The sequence below is a fragment of the Euwallacea fornicatus genome, chromosome 5 (genome assembly GCF_040115645.1).
Source record: "Euwallacea fornicatus isolate EFF26 chromosome 5, ASM4011564v1, whole genome shotgun sequence".
NCBI lineage: Eukaryota > Metazoa > Arthropoda > Insecta > Coleoptera > Curculionidae > Euwallacea > Euwallacea fornicatus.
Window position 1 is genome coordinate 603,228 of NC_089545.1, and position 22,934 is coordinate 626,161.

A 22,934-nucleotide genomic window follows, 5' to 3' on the forward strand; every position below is an offset into this window, starting at 1 on the left:
ATCAACGGAACAAGAAAAAAATATTGCTATTTAGCATTTTATTGTTGTTAATAATACCGTATCACTCATGCAACTCACAAAACAGCACCGAGTTCTCGGGTGCACTCGGCAGAGTTCTCTATCGGTTGCTCAGAATATGCTCAAAAAAACCATCATCACGCACTACCGCGGACGTTCCACGTAATGCCCCACCTAATCCTTAATGGAAAAACGTTGGCCAATAATGGCATTTGGGCAGGGACCAACCCTCAAAAATACAATAAACCGAATATGTGTAATCTAATTTAACTTGTTGATGGTTGATGGAATCTGGGCAAATAATAAAAATAAAAATTGGCCAATGTTAGCATGGGTGGGCCCCACCTTCCGTCGCGTATAAGAGAGGTCGATGGTCCTATGATTGAAGTCGTTACAGCAAAGTAGTTGTGCTGCGGTAACTAATCAAAACAAAGCTAAAGAGCTGAAGACCTTGCCTGGGTAAGTACCTTCTTCGTTATGGTAATTTGGTTGGGTGTCTGGACTGAAGAGGCAGGAAGATTGTATGTGGTTGTAGTGTTTGTTATGATTTTGTCTTTCGCACTTTGCAAAGCATCAATTACCGTTAGAAGCATGAAACTTTTGTCAAATTTTACCGGTGATGGGTCGTGGTTGCGAAAATTCTGGTACAAAACTGAAAAGGGTGTAACGTAGAAAAGGGAACGAGTTCAGGGCTCCTTTGCAGAAATTTTTGAGATTTTCGAACTCTTTCAGAGTACTAACGATATTTGCACCGAAACAGTTCATACCCCCGCCTGCATTTGCTTCTTTCCGTGAAGAAAACTGAGTGTAGATTGAAAATACGTCGATTGGAGGAGGGAGAACGCAAAATCAACCCCCTCACCCTCTCCACGTCTCGAAATTCTACCTACCCCTTTTTAAGGTGATCCCTGTAAAACTTTGAAAGGCTTTCGAATCCTAAGGGGGCACGAAAGCCACGTCAAAAAGGGTGGAATCGGTCGGGCGATTTCAGCGTTAGGGACGAACGATCTATTTTGGGAGATTAACCCCAGAAAGTGGTCAAAGTAGAGATGGTTGGGCAGGCTAAAGAGCGGTTTTGCTTTGGAAATATTTTCTAGGAAATTAGTTGGAGCTCACGAGAGTCGTAGGCTAGCTCAAGGGTATAATATTTACTCGAAATGATCAATATTTAGTTAAAGATAATTGTGATGGCTAATAGCGTGAGAATGCGCCGTATCTCACGAATTACGCATCTCGTTGCCCACGTGACACCTATTTGCGATACCAAATGCGGGAGAAGAGAACTGTCGAGGGAATTTCAGGAATTGCAATTCCTGAAGAAAAAGTTAACCGACTGATGCGTTTTTTTTGTTTTCAATTTGAAGTTTCAGCAGCCGCGACTGAAACGAAAAACTACAAATCGCGAAGCCTGAATCGATAGAATGAAACTAATTAGGGGCTGCTAGGTCGATGCGCTGGCAACATTATCGACCAGCTTCTCTCCACCCCATGGGACGTTGTCCTCCTTCGGGTTTTGTCTAGATGGACCACTGGGGTGGTCATTTTTCAGTGGGACTTAATCGTCGGTGGTTTCGCGCACAAAAATATTGAATACTAATAACTTTGCGTAATAATAACATTACAAAGCAATCTGCGTTTCCGAATGACTGGAATTCGAGGGCAAATTACTTAGGACAACGATCATTTGCATAAACGTATTTTAGCAACAGGTGCTCGCTGACCACTCGGGAGGACATACGAGAGGCAAAACGGCGCATAAGAAAGAGTCGATATCTTAAGGAGATTTTTTCTTTAATCCAACCAATTCGACGGTCGTGGTGAGAGTTGCGAAAACCTGCAAGAAAGGGCGACGTTGGAATGTTTAATTTATTTAACATTTAACGAAAAATAACTTGGGAGAGTTTGCGCTCGGCCGCAGTTCAACAGGGGATTGAGGCTCTATCAACAGTCGCGCTCTTCTACTTGACGCTCAACGGCGGCCCTAATGTTCAACGGGTGATCATTTTATACAAAACAGCATTAGTTGACTCCGAAAGAGGTTTCAACCAGGAAACGTCTGCTACGCCCATATTTACAGAATTGCCCTGTAATTGGGTCTTCAAAGCACATACTCGTCCTGTAATTACAGCTTTTTTACTAGTTTTAAGTGAAATTCTACCGATTATACATATGTATACAAATTCATTCGTCGGATTACACAAACCACGATTCAACGGCAAGCGATTGTGTCACAAAAATTCTTCCTTCCATTGTTAACCAATAAACGAATTTTTGGGCCAATTTAGTTGTACATTCGATTGCCGTCTTTTACTCATAAAGTTCAGTATTCGTACGATTTACGTAACGGTCAATAATAATGCTATAATATTGATCAACACATTAATTAGGTCCCCACGAACCTGCACGACTGATAAGCGGTATTTTTGCACGTTTGCGCCCATTTCTGTTCAATGTAGTGGTAACCGCGTACTGAAGAGTCTTGACAGCGTTGGGAAAGGTCTCCCGAAAATCATTTCGTCTCTAGACCCAAGTGCCTCACGTGCACAAATGGAAATGTGCTTACTGCGGAGCTTTCTCAATGTCCGTAAAAATGTTCTTTAGCCCCTCCGACCCACGAGACGTTCCACAAACTTGGAGAACCCGTAGGGTTCCCATCCGCGTGATACGAGATATTTGCCTTGATGCGCGGCCTTGCCACCTCCGACGAATCGGAGGATAATTTACCATCCAAAATTTATCCATTACACCGGCATGTGTTTAGTGTACGATTTCATGCCCAATTACTAATGATCGTTCAATGGCAATCAACGCAAATTACCATAAATCACCTGAGTGTATCCAATTGTCGCAGCTTAGCTGCACATGTGAAACCGACCGAACTCCCAAACACCGAAACGGTTCGTTACGCCGCTAGTTCTCTTATAACGTTATTTTCTGCCCCTAGAAAGTCATGGTTGTCAAACTGCTATCAGCAATCCTGCTCCTGGCCCTCTCGGCTGCAGAGCAACCGCCAGCAGGAGAAGCCAAAGCTGACATTAAACCCCAGGAGGGGCTGAACACTAAAGTTTACCTCCTTACGCCCGTGGACTTACCCAAGAACGAGCCTCTGCAGGAATTGAGGCAGTTCGCGGGGGAGCAGCAATACTCCCCCGAAATATATGGACTGACCTACCTTCAGCCCCAGGGAGCGCACAGGTTTGTACCTACGGAGGTCTCTTGATTGATGGTTTCGACGTGTAAACTTGGCGAACCTTTAATTAAGGTTGTGTTAAGTGAGGTTTTTTGTGACCTAGAAACTGGACAATAATGGAAATTATCTTGTAAAGATCGCGCTCATTGTCAGCGTGTTAAACGAGTTCCAAAAGCACTACCCTTCACTTTAGGTTCACTTTCAGTGGTCAAGATTAAAAACGTTTAGTAAAAAAGTAATTGCAACATGGCTTGAAAAGCGCTTGTTCTCAATAGGCGATACGGCCAAGTAACAATTTTAAGGTTCATAATGGACTGTAGACAAAATTTAAGGATCAAATAGTGCAAGCGAGTACCACCACGAGACCATTACAAACGCTAAAGAGCCCGTTCAAATGGGTTTTCAGGACCATTTTTTAAACCGGTTTAAATCCCGCATCGCCTTGTCACGGTCTTCTGTAAGCTCTCCGTTTCTACATCTGTTTTAAACGCATTATTGAATTTTCTTTTATGTTGAAAGGGTTTGCACAGGTTTCTGCAGAGTATATCCAAAACCATTAGGCATGGAAAGTTGGTCAAAGCGAGAAAAAGTTGTACCTTTATGTAAGAAGTATTTCGCCTTTTATTATTTCGAAAAATTGAAAAAAATGGAAAAAATCGTATTTCTTCAATTCTGCTTTTTTTCTCTTTCTTTGATTAAATTGCAGAAAGACATGCAAACGGAGAGCCCACTGCTGAAGTGCATTTTGACCTGAAAGGCATTAGTCTCTAGACATTATCAGATTTTTTTTTTTAATTTTGCTAGCATCTGATAGTTAAAAAAACGACCGTGTCCCACTTGGCGATACGCGACGTCATCCTCGTCACATCTGCTCACCTAGAGTCTATTTTTAAGATGGACGCGATCGAAACAAACGCACGCACCAGTCGCAGCAATACTGTTGAACAGAACCGCACTTAGCCTCTCTTAAAATGTCATGAGACTATATGTGAGCTTATTACTAAAATAATTCAACGCTATGAAAGTTGAAATGTATGAGGACATCAACAAATAGCGTACAACAATAAATAAGTACGTACGTGCAAAGGCAGCGAAAACGAAAGTGGTTGCAACCCTGTAAAATGATTTGCCACCTACAGGTGGCGACCAATTAACGGCTGACCACGCGTTGGGTAACGCATACTGCCGCTTTGATCTCCTCCGTGTTGAAGATGTAATGAACTATACGAACTTACACAGGGTACTCCTCGCCCGGTAGCCCAACCTTCTTCCAGAAATTCATTCTACGCAAATACTGTAATTGGGCGAAATTTCTCTTATACGCAAAATTTTCAACGTATGCAGGACGTCCAAGCTACACCTGTTTTGTCTCCAACTCTGAGAGTTTTCGAGATATTTAGTTTAAACGTTCAAACGAGAATATTTATTCGGGTTCGCTCCGCTCGTTACCTCGAAATAATTTTTCTGTTGGTTTTAGACTGCAGCCGCAAATAGTGCTCTACGGCCCCGGAGGGCAAGGCCAGCCAATCTTGATCAACCCTGGAAATCCGCCGGGAAACTTTCTCATTCCTCAAGGCCCGGGGCCCAACGTGGTGTTTAGGAGCAACCCTCAAGGGCTTTTCCCTGTCGCCGGTTACCCCAAGCCGGTTCACGTGCCGGCAATCGAAAAAGATGCAGAGGAGGTGCCCACTAATCCTGCTAAAGTTCCTCCGTTAAAAACAGGTAAATGATTGTTATTGTTTTAAGAATTATTATGTAAAAATGGTGACTACGAGAATATTTTGAAAACCTTGAGCAGTTGCGTATGAAGGTTATTCGAAAACCGGGGTAGCACAAACACCAGTTTGTTTCGATAAATAGGTACCGCGGTACCACTTTCTACGGAATAAAAAGTGTAAGTCTCTCGCTTTGTCGATGGTTCACTGACCATCGGCGTTGCGTTGTATTGTGATTCCATGGAATAATCATTATCAAAAAAAAATATATTTTTTTTTTCAAACGCAATATCGAAGGAGATCCAAGACACTGCTAACCTCATAGGAAATGGACGTAAGTCAATCCCCACAATTAAATTAAACCTTTAGGATAATTTCATTGCGGTGACCATGAGCTTCACTAGAAAAACGCAAATCAAATCCATTCCCTATATAATTGCAGTGTAATTCCTGAAAGAGCGAATTTACATAGCATTCATTCCTTGTTCATAATAATTAGTCTAATTGTAATTCTAATTGAGAAAGAGGTCACTGTCAAACAAAACTAAGAAACAGCGACGATGATGGTCTTTTGAATTCCGGTTGCGTGCTGCATACATAGGTACGATGACACGTCATTTTCGTGCAAGAAATCTGCATTCAATGTGCGTAACTTGATTATAATTGATAAATTCATTGCGTTGGTATTTCGCCTTACTTTGCGGAAAAAACTGCCCATAGGAATTTCCTGAAAGTGCGTGAAACGCGATTGGAATATTTGTCTTTAAATCTGAAACCCGAGTATTAGCCCAATCACCCCTTTTCAGGGTCTGACTCAGCTAGCAGCTCTCCCCTCGAATTTGGCACGTGCCTGGCTTTTTCTCATCATTCCTAGTTTTTATCGGTATAACTTAGTAGGTAAATAATTACTTTTTACCAACAACCCTTGGCTGTAGTTAGATAGTCGAGTATCGGGAGTGGGGTGTTCTTGCACGAGAGAGCGTTTCTGAGCCCGTGAACTTAAGTTGCTCCTCACGTAATTGGACGAAGTTTCGGACATAACAATCATACAAGAAAAATCGTTCTCAGTATATGTACATGCAGAAAAGTTATCTCCGATAGTAAATCAGCTCGAAAACATTATATTACGTCATTGCTAGGTATCCTGATAGGGCAGCCCAAAGACCCTAAAATTAAACCAGAGAAACTTGAGACCTTCACCGAGGCCACTGCACCGGATACGAAAACCGCCCAAGGACAACTTCCCAGCCTGACCCCGGAAAGTGTCAATTTACGTCCTGGCCAGCGTTTCTTCTTTTTAAATGGAAACAACCTCTTTAATTACCCGTACGAAGAGAAACAAGAACTCCCCCTGGGTGGTGTCAGATACACTAACGTGCAACAGCACCAACTCATCCCTCAAAAGTTTTTGCAACCCTTCTCTAGGGAGCCCCCTCAATACGTGCAAGATTTGGGGCATTCACCTGCAAGCGTCAGTTAACATCGCCTGTTGACGAAGAACGGTTAATAAGAGTGTTATGTTTTAGGGGTCGGTTCCAGATTTGCTCTTGCGCAACTCTTTTCTGAATGATAATCAAGAACTTCCAAACCAAGCCAATGAAGCAACGCCTGACGGTGCAATCAGAACTGCCTCCCAATATACCAGGACTGGGGCTCCGCCAGATCACCTAAACTTCCCTCCGACGCCGCAATTTTATTACGTCGAACCTCAAAAATCGATTAACGTATTTCCTTCGGGGCTCGACCAGCAAATCCCATCAGGTAAAATTCCCCTAGGAACTAACGAGAACGAAAATAAACGACCTGTAATGTAATTAAGGCCTTGGAGTACGCTCCTCCAGTGACGGCATCAGCACCAACGCGCTGGGACAATTCCGATTCTCGCCAAATATCAACCAAGATTTCTACCAGTTTAAAGACGATGTGGAAAATGATGCTGTAGTGGTAGACGCCTCATTTGACGCCTCGACCAACAACGATCAACGACAAGGCAGCCTTAAGGCCGCAGAGTCCGTGACCAGTAAGACGTCATCTGGTGTAGATGAAGTTGGAGCTCCAAATGCGTTTTTTTAGGTACTACAGCTGAACCAGAAAAGCCGAAAAAAGAAACCGAACCAACAATGGCCCAGGCGGGACCTCGGGCTACAGCCATTGCAGGAGCTGGTGGCGTGGCTGGATCAGCCCCTCGGGCGACAGCTATTGTTGGGAAAGGGGGCTTAGCGGTATCGAGTCCTCAAGCGACAGCGGTAGCAGGCACCAAAGAAGAGGAGGAGATAAAGGAGAAGTCGGAAAAGAAACAATCGTAACAGTGGTAACATAGAAAGAAACGCCATGAAGCTCAAGATTAAACAAGTAGTTTTTAATTGTTCGTTTCAGTGTGATTTCGGTAAGCGTTAAGTAAGCAGCACTAGGCTGAATGTGAAACGGATCCAGCCAGTTTTGTAGTTCTAATTGAAAGTAATAAGAGAATATTGTATTAGCATGATATAGGCAATGTTCTCTGGCAAGAAATGGATTTTTTTAAATTAGGCTAGGTTTAAAACTAATAAAAAGAAAAAAGTTATATATTGGAGCATATTTATATGGCAGAGCTATGTATTTGCGTACAGCCGTCGGATTTACGCTAACAACCCCAACGCCGACAACAATGCCTGGCCTGAGATTCTGTGTATGCCGATATTCACATGCCAATGTCATGGCATTGGCCCCTCTGATTCGCCAATCTACGAAAAAAGTCTTCTGCAAAAACGAAACCCATACTCCTATAATAATATTAAGCAATTGCGCAAATGAAATTGTTAAGGACGCCACTGTCTTCACGACGAAAAAATTGATCAGTAAGTTTTTTTTTTAGGTATAAAGTTTTCCGCAAAAAAATAATTTCATATCATGCACTTCGCCCCAAAATTATAGGTATTCGTGAAATCAGTAGCGTACGTCGCCATTTTGCGTAAAAAAAGAAAAAAAATTAGGAAACTGAGTCGTCCAGTTTCAGTGCGCACGCGTTCCGCAGCAGGACACAGGTTTCACGTGCTGCGGTCAAGACTCAAATTAAACAAATTCAACTTTTGGGTCCGAAAATATTACCGTGGAAATTTTTGAGGTAAAAAATTGAAGAAGTCCGTTTCGAGTTTTGACTGCGGCACGTTGAAACTGTATTGTGCGGCCACTGCGGAGCCCGATTACGCTGAAACCGAAGCATCACAAGTCACATTTAATCGTCGACTTAAAATTGTCATGTGCGCCGCTGGTTTGTTGAAGATTCGTTTGTGGTAGAAATTGTAAAAACGGCGACAAACCAAAATTCAGTTGCTCAGATTTCGAAATTAAAATAAACGACGTCGTTCAGCTGCAGCCGGGTTAATTACTTCATTTTGGAACTGGCGTTCTCGACTATACTGGAACAACAGTTTTTTGCTTGTGTGTGACAAAAAGTCCTGGCACAAAAGAAAAAATTAACTACCTGCAGCGGTCGGGTAAAAAAACTCGTTTCCATTGCGGATTGGTTGACACGATGGTGGTGCTATCTAGGGGTGAGTAGTCAAATTGAGGACTATGTAATAGAAGAAGTTCTAACAGCTAGTTCTGTACGTGATGTTTAGGCGGCGCCACCGGTCGGGAGAAAACAAAATGACCTCGCAAGCGATGGCATAATGAGACACTTCGGTAGAAAATTTAACGAAAGATGGTACATATATTACAACAATTACAATAAATTAAAACGTAAAATAACCATACGACGACATGACTAATTCGTTTCCAAATCGCTGAGATTAAAATCAGATAAATCTTCAAACTCCTTGTCTATGACTTTAATCGCATCTTCGGCATCTTTGTCCCTCTTGTCAATATCAATTTTATCTTCTAAAATTGAACTTGCGATGCTCGTGGTACTTCCTCCAGTCTTCAGAGCTGCTTCTGTGTTTCTTTTAGGAGACTCGCTCTCCAGGTCGAACAGCACCTTTTTCTTGGACAAGGAACCGAATGAGGGGTAGTTTTTTAACACCCCTTTTTGAGCCTCCTTATTGTTTATGTCATCTGAAGAATCTGTCTGGGGTTTTGGTTTGGGGAGAGATTTTATTTCTTCGATGACTTCAGAGTAGTGCAACAGAGGATTTGTCGTGTTCTTGAATGTTTTAGTTTGTTCAAGATGTTCGTCACTTTCAGTATCGGATTCGAAGAGTTCGCGGTTTCTGATTTTCAAGTTTTCCCTTTTGGTTAAGCTAAAATATACACATTTACTGCTGTGAATGACAAAAAAAATATTTAGTGTTTTACCGTTTGTAAGTCCGACTAGACTTAGGCCTATAAGACACACTGGCAGTGTTTTTCAATTTATCCAACTTGGCAGGAGAGTGTACTTCGGCTTCTAATTTTGTTTTGCATTCGCCGTTTTTACACAACTTTTCGATTTTCCCTATTAGTCTCTTTTTAATACTGCTTATATTTGGGTGTGTCTAGAACAGGGTGTTATCTCTTAAGAACAAATAATAATACGCGAGAAATATACTTTTTTTGTAAGTGTTACTTGATGATTTATTATTTCCCAAGCTTTATCGAAAGACTTTTCTGGAAGTCGGGTCCAGTCTTCCGATATTCCAAGCTCCTGCAAACGACTAGCGATAAGTGCCTCAGCATTCACATCAATTGATGATTTCAGAGACTCTGTTTTTTTAATTCTATGATTCGAAGTCATGTAATATATGTTAAACAACTATAAAAATAATCTTACATGGAGTGGCTTTCAAGAGTTGCAATTTTTCTTTTCTGAGTGGTATTTTCCTTAGGTTCAGTGGTCATCAGAACTGCATTGTTTTGCCTACAAAATAAATACTTTTTGAAGATGCGCAAAGAAAATATTACAAAAAATATTCGAAACGATCAATTAGACAAATTATAGGCACCTGCACCTCACCGATTATTAATTAATTTCTTGACCGGACTAGCTTCCGTTGACTTTCGAATTATTTTCTCATCAAAAACTTCAGACTCTGATAAAGTTGACTCTAAATCACTGTCATCTTTGCTACTGCTTTTGCCTGTCTCAGTCTGTCCTATTAAATCTTCCTCAGCCATAACTATTCCTTTAACAGATGCACTAGTTCGCTCAAGAGCTTCACTCTTTTTCCTCATCTCATTATTTTCAACTTCTTGTCTCTGCAACTGCTCAATAGCTTCCTTCAATTTATTTTTATTATGGTGTTCCTGTCCAATAATTTCAGTTGGCAGAGTAAGTCTACTTCTAGGCTTGGCTTTAGGTCGTTCCTTTGTATCTCTAGCACCAATATCAGTTAAAGAAGCAACTACTGCAGTTTTATTTTGTTCAATATCATTCAGTTTAGTCCAAAAATTCTGCATTTGCATCTCAATTCCTGTCAACGTAGCTGAAATTCTTGTCTCTAGTGACTCTTTTGGGGTCAATGGTTTTGGAGTTTCTGTGGATCCAGTATCTTGGATTTCAGTGACATTTTTGTTATGAATTGTGTCAATTTGCAAAATTTTATCAGTTTGTGTTGTGGTTTCAGCTTTTTCAATATTAACTATTGGGTCTATATTCTCCTTTATTTGCATCACTTTATCAAAAAGCTTGCCATAATTCTCATCATAAAATGACTTTGAAATTCTTAATTCTTGAAGTTCAGAATTCACTTCGTTTCTAAATGCCTCAAACTTCTCCACAATCTCAATCAATTTGGATTTATTATTATTATCCCCATTAACTTCCCATTCATTCTTTTCCTCATGATTCCCCTCTTTCTTGTTCTGCAACAACCTTTCAGTATTGTTCAGTCTTTCTTTCAGTTCTTTAATTTCTGTATTAAGCCTGTCAGTCTCAGAGTAATTATTTGCTGCATCAATATGTCTCCTTTTAATGTGTGCATTTAGATACTCTTCAGAAGAAAAAGCTTTAAGGCAAGTGGGGCATTTGAAAGTAGTTAAAAATTGTTGCCTTGTTAAGGTTTCTACATACGACTGCAAATCGGCGTTTAAACGTTTAAGTTCTTTGTTCTCCTAAAAATTTAACATTGCAGAAATTCTCATTGGTGTCATCACACATATTTACATCTTTATTTCTTGCCACCTCTTTCTTAAGCAAAACTACTGTGTTATCCAAGTACTTTTTGCAAAATAGAAGGTATTCAACAGCCAGTTGGCTCATCCGGAATGTTTTAACAAAATTATTATCTAATACTTGTGCTTGCTCTTCATCTAATATATACTGCACTACTGTGGAGATAAATCGATCCACTGATGCCACATCACGTTCTTTTACTATCTTGTCTACATCAACAACACCTAGAAGTTTCTAATAATGGAGAACCTATTTAATGTCAGGATTGTAAAATGGTTTGAAGCAGCCTCGAGAAAGCTTAAAATAAGAATGTTTTAACTTATTACTAATTTAAGGTAAAATTATTTGACCTTTTATTTAAAGTAGTGCAAAAGTTAGTTCATAGTAAATGAAATTAATAAGATTACGAGTGTCTGCCATAGAAATATCAGGACAATTGAAATTAAAGGAATTAAATTGAGAATAAACTGATTTTAAATATAAAAAAATGGAAAGAACAAACAGGACAAATGTCTTAGTAATAAGGGTCCTGCAATGGTTCGGCACCACTCATAAACTATATAACTTACATATTTTATTTTTATCCAAATGAGGAGATTTGCATTTCTCAAATGAAAACCCTGTGTCCCAAGCTAGTCTAACATAATCATAATGCCATTGATAATCTTCGTTCCACATATTATCCGATTTTTACTCCGTACTGGAATAATTTTGTTATCTTTCAGAACGTTTTTATTATTATTTTTCCCTTTTTTATTAAATTAATGTCAGTTTGTTGTGGTTGTTTGTTGTGATTGTTTACCACATTGTCAAGTGTCAACTATCTAGAGCAATTTGATATTTTATTGGCAAATTAGTTCATTTATGTATGTGTCTCTCTCTGTAACGTGGAGCTAAAAAAGAAGATCAATTATTTAGGTGGGGTATTCAAACAGTTTATCTTCCTTTAACACGGAGAAACCCGAATAATATCGAATAAAATCAATCGTAAACGATAATCTAGGTGTTCCATTAAAAAAAAATTTAATCTATAAATTCGTTCAAGATTTCTAAATTTTTCTTTGTTTATTTCTTCAGGGAATTGAGAAATAGAATTTTATTATCTAAACAGGGATGATAACTCTATCATAAACTTATTTCTATGTACTTTCTATATATTTCTATATAATCGACAGGATTATTTGAGGGTGTTAGAATATCTGAAAATGGCTAGCAAAAGAACCTACCTTTCTATTACAGGAGATTCCCTCTCAAAAACAATGTGTTTAGCATATTGACATACTAATAATACAACACTAGAAAAGATACAAAAAAGTAGGAAAAAAAATACTAAAGAAAGAAAATAACAAAAAAAAGAAAAGACACAAAAAAGAAGGAAAAAACATATTAAAGAAGGAAAATAAGAAAAAAAAGAAAAGACACAAAAAAGAAGGAAAAACATATTAAAGAAGGAAAATAAGAAAAAAAAGAAAAGACACAAGAAAGAAGGAAAAAAATACTAAAGAAGGAAAATAAGAAAAAAAAGAAAAGACACAAAAAAGAAGGAAAAAATACTAAAGAAGGAAAATAAGAAAAAAAGAAAAGACACAAAAAAGAAGGAAAAAACATATTAAAGAAGGAAAATAAGAAAAAAAAGAAAAGACACAAAAAGGAAGGAAAAAACATTAAAGAAGGAAAATAAGAAAAAAAAGAAAAGACACAAAAAAGAAGGAAAAAACATATTAAAGAAGGAAAACAACAAAAAAAAGAAAAGACACAAAAAAGAAGGAAAAAAATACTAAAGAAGGAAAATAAGAAAAAAAAGAAAAGACACAAAAAAGAAGGAAAAAAATACTAAAGAAGGAAAATAACAAAAAAAAGAAAAGACACAAAAAAGAAGGAAAAAAATACTAAAGAAGGAAAATAACAAAAAAAAGAAAAGACACAAAAAAGAAGGAAAAAACATATTAAAGAAGGAAAACAACAAAAAAAAGAAAAGACACAAAAAAGAAGGAAAAAAATATTAAAGAAGGAAAACAACAAAAAAAAGAAAAGACACAAAAAAGAAGGAAAAAAATACTAAAGAAGGAAAATAAGAAAAAAAGAAAAGACACAAAAAAGAAGGAAAAAACATATTAAAGAAGGAAAATAAGAAAAAAAAGAAAAGACATAAAAAAGAAGGAAAAAACATATTAAAGAAGGAAAATAAGAAAAAAAAGAAAAACACAAAAAAGAAGGAAAAAGATACTAAAGAAGGAAAATAAGAAAAAAAAGAAAAGACACAAAAAAGAAGGAAAAAAATACTAAAGAAGGAAAATAAGAAAAAAAAGAAAAACACAAAAAAGAAGGAAAAACATACTAAAGAAGGAAAATAAGAAAAAAAAGAAAAGACACAAAAAAGAAGGAAAAAAATACTAAAGAAGGAAAATAAGAAAAAAAAGAAAAACACAAAAAAGAAGGAAAAACATACTAAAGAAGGAAAATAAGAAAAAAAAGAAAAGACACAAAAAAGAAGGAAAAAAATACTAAAGAAGGAAAATAACAAAAAAAAGAAAAGACACAAACAAGAAGGAAAAAAATACTAAAGAAGGAAAATAACAAAAAAAAGAAAAGACACAAACAAGAAGGAAAAAAATACTAAAGAAGGAAAATAAGAAAAAAAAGAAGACACAGAAAAGAAGGAAAAAACATATTAAAGAAGGAAAATAAGAAAAAAAAGAAAAGACACAAAAAAGAAGGAAAAAAATACTAAAGAAGGAAAATAACAAAAAAAAGAAAAGACACAAACAAGAAGGAAAAAAATACTAAAGAAGGAAAATAAGAAAAAAAAGAAAAGACACAGAAAAGAAGGAAAAAACATATTAAAGAAGGAAAATAAGAAAAAAAAGAAAAGACATAAAAAAGAAGGAAAAAACATATTAAAGAAGGAAAATAAGAAAAAAAAGAAAAACACAAAAAAGAAGGAAAAAGATACTAAAGAAGGAAAATAAGAAAAAAAAGAAAAGACACAAAAAAGAAGGAAAAAAATACTAAAGAAGGAAAATAAGAAAAAAAAGAAAAACACAAAAAAGAAGGAAAAACATACTAAAGAAGGAAAATAAGAAAAAAAAGAAAAGACACAAAAAAGAAGGAAAAAACTTATTAAAGAAGGAAAATAAGAAAAAAAAGAAAAGACACAAAAAAGAAGGAAAAAACATATTAAAGAAGGAAAATAAGAAAAAAAGAAAAGACACAAAAAAGATGGAAAAAACATATTAAAGAAGGAAAATAAGAAAAAAAAGAAAAGACGCAAAAAAGAAGGAAAAAAATACTAAAGAAGGAAAATAAGAAAAAAAGAAAAGACACAAAAAAGAAGGAAAAAACATATTAAAGAAGGAAAATAAGAAAAAAAAGAAAAGACACAAAAAGGAAGGAAAAAACATTAAAGAAGGAAAATAAGAAAAAAAAGAAAAGACACAAAAAAGAAGGAAAAAACATATTAAAGAAGGAAAACAACAAAAAAAAGAAAAGACACAAAAAAGAAGGAAAAAAATACTAAAGAAGGAAAATAAGAAAAAAAAGAAAAGACACAAAAAAGAAGGAAAAAAATACTAAAGAAGGAAAATAACAAAAAAAAGAAAAGACACAAACAAGAAGGAAAAAAATACTAAAGAAGGAAAATAAGAAAAAAAAGAAAAGACACAGAAAAGAAGGAAAAAACATATTAAAGAAGGAAAATAAGAAAAAAAAGAAAAGACATAAAAAAGAAGGAAAAAACATATTAAAGAAGGAAAATAAGAAAAAAAAGAAAAACACAAAAAAGAAGGAAAAAGATACTAAAGAAGGAAAATAAGAAAAAAAAGAAAAGACACAAAAAAGAAGGAAAAAAATACTAAAGAAGGAAAATAAGAAAAAAAAGAAAAACACAAAAAAGAAGGAAAAACATACTAAAGAAGGAAAATAAGAAAAAAAAGAAAAGACACAAAAAAGAAGGAAAAAACTTATTAAAGAAGGAAAATAAGAAAAAAAAGAAAAGACACAAAAAAGAAGGAAAAAACATATTAAAGAAGGAAAATAAGAAAAAAAGAAAAGACACAAAAAAGATGGAAAAAACATATTAAAGAAGGAAAATAAGAAAAAAAAGAAAAGACGCAAAAAAGAAGGAAAAAAATACTAAAGAAGGAAAATAAGAAAAAAAAGAAAAGACACAAAAAAGAAGGAAAAAAATACTAAAGAAGGAAAATAAGAAAAAAAAGAAAAGACACAAAAAAGAAGGAAAAAAATACTAAAGAAGGAAAATAAGAAAAAAAAGAAAAGACACAAAAAAGAAGGAAAAAAATACTAAAGAAGGAAAATAAGAAAAAAAAGAAAAACACAAAAAAGAAGGAAAAACATACTAAAGAAGGAAAATAAGAAAAAAAAGAAAAGACACAAAAAAGAAGGAAAAAACTTATTAAAGAAGGAAAATAAGAAAAAAAAGAAAAGACACAAAAAAGAAGGAAAAAACATATTAAAGAAGGAAAATAAGAAAAAAAGAAAAGACACAAAAAAGATGGAAAAAACATATTAAAGAAGGAAAATAAGAAAAAAAAGAAAAGACGCAAAAAAGAAGGAAAAAAATACTAAAGAAGGAAAATAAGAAAAAAAAGAAAAGACACAAAAAAGATGGAAAAAACATATTAAAGAAGGAAAATAAGAAAAAAAAGAAAAGACGCAAAAAAGAAGGAAAAAAATACTAAAGAAGGAAAATAAGAAAAAAAAGAAAAGACACAAAAAAGAAGGAAAAAACATATTAAAGAAGGAAAATAACAAAAAAAAGAAAAGACACAAAAAAGATGGAAAAAACATATTAAAGAAGGAAAATAAGAAAAAAAAGAAAAGACACAAAAAAGAAGGAAAAAAATACTAAAGAAGGAAAATAAGAAAAAAAAGAAAAGACACAGAAAAGAAGGAAAAAACATATTAAAGAAGGAAAATAACAAAAAAAAGAAAAGACACAAAAAAGATGGAAAAAACATATTAAAGAAGGAAAATAAGAAAAAAAAGAAAAGACACAAAAAAGAAGGAAAAAAATACTAAAGAAGGAAAATAAGAAAAAAAAGAAAAGACACAAAAAAGAAGGAAAAAAATACTAAAGAAGGAAAATAAGAAAAAAAAGAAAAGACACAAAAAAGAAGGAAAAAAATACTAAAGAAGGAAAATAACAAAAAAAAGAAAAGACACAAAAAAGAAGGAAAAAAATACTAAAGAAGGAAAATAACAAAAAAAAGAAAAGACACAAAAAAGAAGGAAAAAAATACTAAAGAAGGAAAATAACAAAAAAAAGAAAAGACACAAAAAAGAAGGAAAAAACATATTAAAGAAGGAAAACAACAAAAAAAAGAAAAGACACAAAAAAGAAGGAAAAAAATATTAAAGAAGGAAAACAACAAAAAAAAGAAAAGACACAAAAAAGAAGGAAAAAACATATTAAAGAAGGAAAATAAGAAAAAAAAGAAAAACACAAAAAAGAAGGAAAAACATACTAAAGAAGGAAAATAAGAAAAAAAAGAAAAGACACAAAAAAGAAGGAAAAAACATATTAAAGAAGGAAAATAAGAAAAAAAGAAAAGACACAAAAAAGAAGGAAAAAACATATTAAAGAAGGAAAATAAGAAAAAAAAGAAAAGACACAAAAAAGAAGGAAAAAAATACTAAAGAAGGAAAATAACAAAAAAAAGAAAAGACACAAAAAAGAAGGAAAAAAATACTAAAGAAGGAAAATAACAAAAAAAAGAAAAGACACAAAAAAGAAGGAAAAAAATACTAAAGAAGGAAAATAACAAAAAAAAGAAAAGACACAAAAAAGAAGGAAAAAAATACTAAAGAAGGAAAATAACAAAAAAAAGAAAAGACACAAAAAAGAAGGAAAAAACATATTAAAGAAGGAAAACAACAAAAAAAAGAAAAGACACAAAAAAGAAGGAAAAAAATATTAAAGAAGGAAAACAACAAAAAAAAGAAAAGACACAAAAAAGAAGGAAAAAACATATTAAAGAAGGAAAATAAGAAAAAAAAGAAAAACACAAAAAAGAAGGAAAAACATACTAAAGAAGGAAAACAACAAAAAAAAGAAAAGACACAAAAAAGAAGGAAAAAAATACTAAAGAAGGAAAATAAGAAAAAAAGAAAAGACACAAAAAAGAAGGAAAAAACATATTAAAGAAGGAAAATAAGAAAAAAAAGAAAAACACAAAAAAGAAGGAAAAAGATACTAAAGAAGGAAAATAAGAAAAAAAAGAAAAGACACAAAAAAGAAGGAAAAAAATACTAAAGAAGGAAAATAAGAAAAAAAAGAAAAACACAAAAAAGAAGGAAAAACATACTAAAGAAGGAAAATAAGAAAAAAAAGAAAAGACACAAAAAAGAAGGAAAAAACATATTAAAGAAGGAAAATAAGAAAAAAAAGAAAAGACACAAAAAAGAAGGAAAAAACATATTAAAGAAGGAAAATAAGAAAAAAAGAAAAGACACAAAAAAGAAGGAAAAAAATACTAAAGAAGGAAAATAAGAAAAAAAAGAAAAGACACAAAAAAGAAGGAAAAAAATACTAAAGAAGGAAAATAAGAAAAAAAAGAAAAGACACAAAAAAGAAGGAAAAAAATACTAAAGAAGGAAAATAACAAAAAAAAGAAAAGACACAAACAAGAAGGAAAAAAATACTAAAGAAGGAAAATAAGAAAAAAAAGAAAAGACACAGAAAAGAAGGAAAAAACATATTAAAGAAGGAAAATAAGAAAAAAAAGAAAAGACATAAAAAAGAAGGAAAAAACATATTAAAGAAGGAAAATAAGAAAAAAAAGAAAAACACAAAAAAGAAGGAAAAAGATACTAAAGAAGGAAAATAAGAAAAAAAAGAAAAGACACAAAAAAGAAGGAAAAAACTTATTAAAGAAGGAAAATAAGAAAAAAAAGAAAAGACACAAAAAAGAAGGAAAAAACATATTAAAGAAGGAAAATAAGAAAAAAAGAAAAGACACAAAAAAGATGGAAAAAACATATTAAAGAAGGAAAATAAGAAAAAAAAGAAAAGACGCAAAAAAGAAGGAAAAAAATACTAAAGAAGGAAAATAAGAAAAAAAGAAAAGACACAAAAAAGAAGGAAAAAACATATTAAAGAAGGAAAATAAGAAAAAAAAGAAAAGACACAAAAAGGAAGGAAAAAACATTAAAGAAGGAAAATAAGAAAAAAAAGAAAAGACACAAAAAAGAAGGAAAAAACATATTAAAGAAGGAAAACAACAAAAAAAAGAAAAGACACAAAAAAGAAGGAAAAAAATACTAAAGAAGGAAAATAAGAAAAAAAAGAAAAGACACAAAAAAGAAGGAAAAAAATACTAAAGAAGGAAAATAACAAAAAAAAGAAAAGACACAAACAAGAAGGAAAAAAATACTAAAGAAGGAAAATAAGAAAAAAAAGAAAAGACACAGAAAAGAAGGAAAAAACATATTAAAGAAGGAAAATAAGAAAAAAAAGAAAAGACATAAAAAAGAAGGAAAAAACATATTAAAGAAGGAAAATAAGAAAAAAAAGAAAAACACAAAAAAGAAGGAAAAAGATACTAAAGAAGGAAAATAAGAAAAAAAAGAAAAGACACAAAAAAGAAGGAAAAAAATACTAAAGAAGGAAAATAAGAAAAAAAAGAAAAACACAAAAAAGAAGGAAAAACATACTAAAGAAGGAAAATAAGAAAAAAAAGAAAAGACACAAAAAAGAAGGAAAAAACTTATTAAAGAAGGAAAATAAGAAAAAAAAGAAAAGACACAAAAAAGAAGGAAAAAACATATTAAAGAAGGAAAATAAGAAAAAAAGAAAAGACACAAAAAAGATGGAAAAAACATATTAAAGAAGGAAAATAAGAAAAAAAAGAAAAGACGCAAAAAAGAAGGAAAAAAATACTAAAGAAGGAAAATAAGAAAAAAAAGAAAAGACACAAAAAAGAAGGAAAAAACATATTAAAGAAGGAAAATAAGAAAAAAAAGAAATGACACAAAAAAGAAGGAAAAAACATATTAAAGAAGGAAAATAAGAAAAAAAAGAAAAGACACAAAAAAGAAGGAAAAAAATACTAAAGAAGGAAAATAAGAAAAAAAAGAAAAGACACAAAAAAGAAGGAAAAAAATACTAAAGAAGGAAAATAAGAAAAAAAAGAAAAGACACAAAAAAGAAGGAAAAAAATACTAAAGAAGGAAAATAAGAAAAAAAAGAAAAACACAAAAAAGAAGGAAAAACATACTAAAGAAGGAAAATAAGAAAAAAAAGAAAAGACACAAAAAAGAAGGAAAAAACTTATTAAAGAAGGAAAATAAGAAAAAAAAGAAAAGACACAAAAAAGAAGGAAAAAACATATTAAAGAAGGAAAATAAGAAAAAAAGAAAAGACACAAAAAAGATGGAAAAAACATATTAAAGAAGGAAAATAAGAAAAAAAAGAAAAGACGCAAAAAAGAAGGAAAAAAATACTAAAGAAGGAAAATAAGAAAAAAAAGAAAAGACACAAAAAAGAAGGAAAAAACATATTAAAGAAGGAAAATAACAAAAAAAAGAAAAGACACAAAAAAGATGGAAAAAACATATTAAAGAAGGAAAATAAGAAAAAAAAGAAAAGACACAAAAAAGAAGGAAAAAAATACTAAAGAAGGAAAATAAGAAAAAAAAGAAAAGACACAGAAAAGAAGGAAAAAACATATTAAAGAAGGAAAATAACAAAAAAAAGAAAAGACACAAAAAAGATGGAAAAAACATATTAAAGAAGGAAAATAAGAAAAAAAAGAAAAGACACAAAAAAGAAGGAAAAAAATACTAAAGAAGGAAAATAAGAAAAAAAAGAAAAGACACAAAAAAGAAGGAAAAAAATACTAAAGAAGGAAAATAAGAAAAAAAAGAAAAGACACAAAAAAGAAGGAAAAAAATACTAAAGAAGGAAAATAACAAAAAAAAGAAAAGACACAAAAAAGAAGGAAAAAAATACTAAAGAAGGAAAATAACAAAAAAAAGAAAAGACACAAAAAAGAAGGAAAAAAATACTAAAGAAGGAAAATAACAAAAAAAAGAAAAGACACAAAAAAGAAGGAAAAAACATATTAAAGAAGGAAAACAACAAAAAAAAGAAAAGACACAAAAAAGAAGGAAAAAAATATTAAAGAAGGAAAACAACAAAAAAAAGAAAAGACACAAAAAAGAAGGAAAAAACATATTAAAGAAGGAAAATAAGAAAAAAAAGAAAAACACAAAAAAGAAGGAAAAACATACTAAAGAAGGAAAATAAGAAAAAAAAGAAAAGACACAAAAAAGAAGGAAAAAACATATTAAAGAAGGAAAATAAGAAAAAAAGAAAAGACACAAAAAAGAAGGAAAAAACATATTAAAGAAGGAAAATAAGAAAAAAAAGAAAAGACACAAAAAAGAAGGAAAAAAATACTAAAGAAGGAAAATAACAAAAAAAAGAAAAGACACAAAAAAGAAGGAAAAAAATACTAAAGAAGGAAAATAACAAAAAAAAGAAAAGACACAAAAAAGAAGGAAAAAAATACTAAAGAAGGAAAATAACAAAAAAAAGAAAAGACACAAAAAAGAAGGAAAAAAATACTAAAGAAGGAAAATAACAAAAAAAAGAAAAGACACAAAAAAGAAGGAAAAAACATATTAAAGAAGGAAAACAACAAAAAAAAGAAAAGACACAAAAAAGAAGGAAAAAAATATTAAAGAAGGAAAACAACAAAAAAAAGAAAAGACACAAAAAAGAAGGAAAAAACATATTAAAGAAGGAAAATAAGAAAAAAAAGAAAAACACAAAAAAGAAGGAAAAACATACTAAAGAAGGAAAACAACAAAAAAAAGAAAAGACACAAAAAAGAAGGAAAAAAATACTAAAGAAGGAAAATAAGAAAAAAAGAAAAGACACAAAAAAGAAGGAAAAAACATATTAAAGAAGGAAAATAAGAAAAAAAAGAAAAACACAAAAAAGAAGGAAAAAGATACTAAAGAAGGAAAATAAGAAAAAAAAGAAAAGACACAAAAAAGAAGGAAAAAAATACTAAAGAAGGAAAATAAGAAAAAAAAGAAAAACACAAAAAAGAAGGAAAAACATACTAAAGAAGGAAAATAAGAAAAAAAAGAAAAGACACAAAAAAGAAGGAAAAAACATATTAAAGAAGGAAAATAAGAAAAAAAAGAAAAGACACAAAAAAGAAGGAAAAAACATATTAAAGAAGGAAAATAAGAAAAAAAGAAAAGACACAAAAAAGAAGGAAAAAAATACTAAAGAAGGAAAATAAGAAAAAAAAGAAAAGACACAAAAAAGAAGGAAAAAAATACTAAAGAAGGAAAATAAGAAAAAAAAGAAAAGACACAAAAAAGAAGGAAAAAAATACTAAAGAAGGAAAATAACAAAAAAAAGAAAAGACACAAACAAGAAGGAAAAAAATACTAAAGAAGGAAAATAAGAAAAAAAAGAAAAGACACAGAAAAGAAGGAAAAAACATATTAAAGAAGGAAAATAAGAAAAAAAAGAAAAGACATAAAAAAGAAGGAAAAAACATATTAAAGAAGGAAAATAAGAAAAAAAAGAAAAACACAAAAAAGAAGGAAAAAGATACTAAAGAAGGAAAATAAGAAAAAAAAGAAAAGACACAAAAAAGAAGGAAAAAAATACTAAAGAAGGAAAATAAGAAAAAAAAGAAAAACACAAAAAAGAAGGAAAAACATACTAAAGAAGGAAAATAAGAAAAAAAAGAAAAGACACAAAAAAGAAGGAAAAAACTTATTAAAGAAGGAAAATAAGAAAAAAAAGAAAAGACACAAAAAAGAAGGAAAAAACATATTAAAGAAGGAAAATAAGAAAAAAAGAAAAGACACAAAAAAGATGGAAAAAACATATTAAAGAAGGAAAATAAGAAAAAAAAGTAAAGACGCAAAAAAGAAGGAAAAAAATACTAAAGAAGGAAAATAAGAAAAAAAAGAAAAGACACAAAAAAGAAGGAAAAAACATATTAAAGAAGGAAAATAAGAAAAAAAAGAAATGACACAAAAAAGAAGGAAAAAACATATTAAAGAAGGAAAATAAGAAAAAAAAGAAAAGACACAAAAAAGAAGGAAAAAACATATTAAAGAAGGAAAATAAGAAAAAAAAGAAAAGACACAAAAAAGAAGGAAAAACATATTAAAGAAGGAAAATAAGAAAAAAAAGAAAAGACACAAAAAAGATGGAAAAAACATATTAAAGAAGGAAAATAAGAAAAAAAAGAAAAGACACAAAAAAGAAGGAAAAAACATATTAAAGAAGGAAAATGAGAAAGAAAGAAAAGACACAAACAAGAAGGAAAAAAATACTAAAAAAACAAAACAAGAAAAAAATAATAAATAAACAAAATAAAAAAAGCGGAGAAAGATGAAAAAAATTCGCAGTTCGATTTATTCACTCACGTTTTTTCCCCGGTGTTTTTTCCTTTTTGTTGCCCATTCCTAAGATGCAGTGTTTAATTTTCAAATTTAGTTGTTTTTCTATCTGAATTTCTTAGCTCTTAAAAAAAGAATAATCATTTTTCGACTTTTAGATATTTAGAGTTATGACTGCTCATACCCCGGTACGTGACTTACTTTACTTTTCTAATGTTCCTCTATTTTTCTTTTATTTCATTTTTGTCGCGAACATACGTTCGAGAAGATATGTTTTAATTCCATTCAAATTGTCCGCACAATAATCCTGACGGTGAAATCGGAACGATTGCTTTCCAAATTCAAAATCTGAACGTTAGTAGTTGCCACGTACAAGTTCACCGAACACTAACCCGATCGGCAGTCGTGTCTGTATTCTGGAACTATGGTCTCGACCTAAATTTAAAAAAAGTGATGGTGAAAAATAAAAATAAAAAATAAATAAAAATAAACTAGGGTCTTTTTACCTTTTCGTTGTTTGCTCCTCCGGGCGCTTTATAATTAA

The 22,934-nt window shown here is 31.7% G+C and overlaps 2 protein-coding genes across 2 annotated transcripts; one reads left to right on the plus strand and one right to left on the minus strand.

The window, feature by feature from the left end:
• The first annotated feature begins 364 nt into the window (after nucleotides 1-364).
• Nucleotides 365-7,486, plus strand: LOC136339184 (uncharacterized). Its single transcript, XM_066282207.1, has 8 exons — nucleotides 365-477; nucleotides 2,963-3,213; nucleotides 4,448-4,462; nucleotides 4,686-4,930; nucleotides 6,063-6,394; nucleotides 6,450-6,684; nucleotides 6,743-6,943; nucleotides 6,997-7,486. Exons 2-8 carry the CDS (start codon nucleotides 2,969-2,971, stop codon nucleotides 7,227-7,229), a joined length of 1,506 nt encoding a protein of 501 aa, XP_066138304.1. The 5' UTR covers nucleotides 365-477; nucleotides 2,963-2,968; the 3' UTR covers nucleotides 7,230-7,486.
• A 1,111-nt stretch (nucleotides 7,487-8,597) lies between these two features.
• Nucleotides 8,598-22,767, minus strand: DZIP1 (DAZ interacting zinc finger protein 1). Its single transcript, XM_066282056.1, has 9 exons — nucleotides 22,592-22,767; nucleotides 22,418-22,514; nucleotides 11,566-11,889; nucleotides 10,988-11,220; nucleotides 9,839-10,935; nucleotides 9,656-9,742; nucleotides 9,434-9,602; nucleotides 9,202-9,380; nucleotides 8,598-9,146 (listed from the first exon to the last, which is right to left on the minus strand). Exons 3-9 carry the CDS (start codon nucleotides 11,672-11,674, stop codon nucleotides 8,672-8,674), a joined length of 2,349 nt encoding a protein of 782 aa, XP_066138153.1. The 5' UTR covers nucleotides 11,675-11,889; nucleotides 22,418-22,514; nucleotides 22,592-22,767; the 3' UTR covers nucleotides 8,598-8,671.
• Between the last annotated feature and the right edge of the window lie 167 nt (nucleotides 22,768-22,934).

Bases quoted from the DNA above. Each gene is read 5' to 3' on its own strand.
- LOC136339184 (XM_066282207.1), top strand. From the start codon at position 2,969: ATGGTTGTCAAACTGCTATCAGCAATCCTGCTCCTGGCCCTCTCGGCT. The intron at 4,931-6,062 runs GTAAATGATTGT...CGTCATTGCTAG, and splicing joins AGTTCCTCCGTTAAAAACAG to GTATCCTGATAGGGCAGCCC. The intron at 6,685-6,742 runs GTAAAATTCCCC...AATGTAATTAAG, and splicing joins CGACCAGCAAATCCCATCAG to GCCTTGGAGTACGCTCCTCC.
- DZIP1 (XM_066282056.1), bottom strand. From the start codon at position 11,674: ATGTGGAACGAAGATTATCAATGGCATTATGATTATGTTAGACTAGCT. The intron at 11,221-11,565 runs GTAAGTTATATA...AGAAACTTCTAG, and splicing joins TTTGGATAAAAATAAAATAT to GTGTTGTTGATGTAGACAAG. The intron at 9,381-9,433 runs GTATATTTCTCG...ACCCTGTTCTAG, and splicing joins AAGTAACACTTACAAAAAAA to ACACACCCAAATATAAGCAG.